The following is a 2667-nucleotide window of genomic DNA, read 5'->3' as shown; positions in this document are numbered from 1 at the left end:
AAACACACAGATCATCTCTGTAGCCTAAATTTAGTGCTTATCTCTTCTTGCTTGGTTGTGGCAAGAGGCGCGTTATACCAAACTCACGACGAAAAGCAGGAACCGGACAAGGCCTGTGCAAGTGATCGTAGCAGGACTTCCCAGACAAAGAGAACTTGCGAGGCTGTGGCTTGCTAAATTTTGAAAGGAGAATTTAATAATATTTAAAAAAAAGGAAGCTTGAGCTTACTCTTGTACTTGACATAATTCGCGATATAGTCTAAAACGGGGTGCTGGGGTTGGTGCGGCTGTCAAGTAATCGTTCCATGTCTCCGCCAGAATTTCATTCTCGCGAAGTGAAAGTATATCCAACTCACGATTTATGTACGACATTATTGGAGTTACCTTATATTCACCTACAATTTTATTTGGAACTGATTTACCCGAAAAAATTTGTTTCAACACCTTCTCGGTAGATGTCGCAACTTCTAAACGGGGCTTGTCAACCTGCTGGGGTGTGTCAGTGCACGGTTCGATATATTGTTGGTAACTCATTTTTTTTGTTTTTGTTTTTTTTATTTAACAAAACTTCTAAACACCTTTAAATATTTAATAAATTTTATAACAAACTTATATGACAATATTAAGATGTGATTTTTTAATGAAGAAATTTAAGAAAATTGATACTAAGCCAACTCCGATCAACTCGACTACTGCATTTTTGTAAAAATTAAAAACCACTTTTTAAAAATTTTTCAAACTATAGCAAACCTAAAGTGTTTGTCAAGTATTTAGAATTTCAGATAGAACTTAATATCCTCGCAAAAGAAACTAGCTATTATGACACATAGAGTAATAAGAAACTCTGCTGAAAATAGTCGACTTCACCAAAATTCATCATTGAGCAACGGGTCCTGGAGATTGTAATCATTCAAAAATTATATATGTAGAGAATTTTTTTAGAACAATAAAGCTCAAATGATACTGATCCAAATATATCTCATTCCAGTTATTATTCCTTAAATATTTGTGAAGTAAGAATGAATTCTACGCAGAACTCTATGCTATGCTATGTCGATTCATGAGATAATGTCGATTCATGAGATGTTTACTCAGAATAGTGGATTCTTCTAAAATTCGTCGTCCAGCTATGGCGTAATTGGAATTGTCATGTCACCAAAAATAATATTTGTTTAAAAATTCTTTACTTTTCTAACGCTTATTTCTTCACAAACGTTTAAAATAGTCATCTAGTCGGTTTATTGCAGTCAAAGGTAGGGTATTTCAGTTAGTCGGTCTAGTTCTAGAACGTTTGCGAGGTTATCATGGTTTTACGTAGAACTTAATACCAACATAATATAATGGAAATATTTGCTCAGATCAGTCGACTTTACCAAAATCCGTCATGAAGAAGCGGTGTCTTAGAAATCGTAGTCGTTCTTAAAATATTTATATAAAATACTTTTAGATTGATAGATAATTTATTATACTTATTATAATATTATTATTTATATAACGATTCTAATGTTTTCTAATCATTTTATTCCACTTTAACTGCAGTTAGTAGTTCTAGAATGTTTATGTGATGTAATGATGATGCGTCGTTATAATGTTTTAGTCCAGATTTCTATCGTAATGCCAAGTTTCTTAGTAAAAAATTATAATAATATATGCAAGCTATTTCTCTAATATATCGGCCATTCTGACCAACCTTGTTAATCTATTACACATAATTTAGCTCATCTTATTGACAGTGTCAGGTTAAATCGTAATTCCATTATCCCTGTTATATTTGAGGGAATATGTGTCGTTATCTCTGCTTTTGCACTTCTAATGTCGGGGTCATTCTACGTGATATCCTTGAGAGTAATCAATGTCTTAGAAAAAATAGATTTTTTCATAATACTCATATATATAGGTCTTAGTATGTAGATGTCTACACATCCATTGAGGCATTCTTATGCAAATGTGCTTCCATCGTATAATTCAAATTTTAATGGCGTGCGAAAGCAACAAAAACTCAATTGCAGGAACGGCAGAAATATCTATTAAATTTGTGAATCCATAATTTTCATATTTTGTGTTTTGTATTATTTATTTTTTATTTTTCATTTTTTATTATTTTTTTATTCTCATTTAATTTTATAATTTAATTTACGCGTTTTGTCGTCAGCTGCGTTCGCACGCTCTCACTACTTGTCCAACAGGATGCGGCGTTGATGTGTCACTTTTCTGCTGCCATTGCAGACGCAATTGCCAGGTCTTGGTGGATGTGTGAGACTGTGTACACGAAGACAGTCGAAAGGTCCTTTTTGAGTTGTACGCTTTCAGATAAATGTACTTTTTTCATACTGTGTATTGTTTTTTTGCTTCAGTTCAGTTAGCGCGTATTTTGCGGTTTCATTTGCATGTGATTCGTGGCAACTAACAATCGTCATCATCTTTATGTGCGTCATCCATTCCCTTCCACGCCATGCCAACCCAAACCATTTCACATGCTTGTTCAAAGTCGAGCACGGCCTGTAAGTGGTGGTGCAAACAGGCACACCAAATCGAACTGGTACCCTCCTCAAGCGAGCGGCGCGGATGTACGCTACCTCGTATCTACAGCTACATTGTATCTTATATATTGTATATTGCATATAGTATATTGCATATTGTATCTCACATATTCGCCAAAGTGCGGAA

At 34.3% G+C, this 2667-nt stretch overlaps 1 protein-coding gene across 2 annotated transcripts in view; it reads right to left on the bottom strand.

Annotated features, from left to right (window-relative positions):
* Window positions 1-580, bottom strand: part of LOC119661838 — a 638-nt gene extending 58 nt beyond the window's left edge. The window contains exons 1-2 of one of the 2 annotated variants that reach the window (XM_038071340.1): window positions 230-580; window positions 1-173 (exon numbers count right to left, since the gene is read on the bottom strand). The exon at window positions 1-173 is cut by the window's left edge and continues 58 nt beyond it. In XM_038071340.1, coding sequence (XP_037927268.1) covers window positions 38-173; window positions 230-534 — 441 coding nt within the window. In that variant the 5' untranslated portion in view covers window positions 535-580 and the 3' untranslated portion in view covers window positions 1-37. The remainder of the gene's footprint in view (window positions 174-229) is intronic. The other variant, XM_038071341.1, reaches the window with a different exon arrangement.
* Between the last annotated feature and the right edge of the window lie 2087 nt (window positions 581-2667).

Source organism: Teleopsis dalmanni, chromosome X (genome assembly GCF_002237135.1).
Source record: "Teleopsis dalmanni isolate 2A chromosome X, ASM223713v2, whole genome shotgun sequence".
Classification (NCBI taxonomy): Eukaryota; Metazoa; Arthropoda; class Insecta; order Diptera; family Diopsidae; genus Teleopsis; species Teleopsis dalmanni.
The sequence above is the reverse complement of the archived record's forward strand: the minus strand, read 5'-3'. Positions and strand labels throughout refer to the sequence as shown.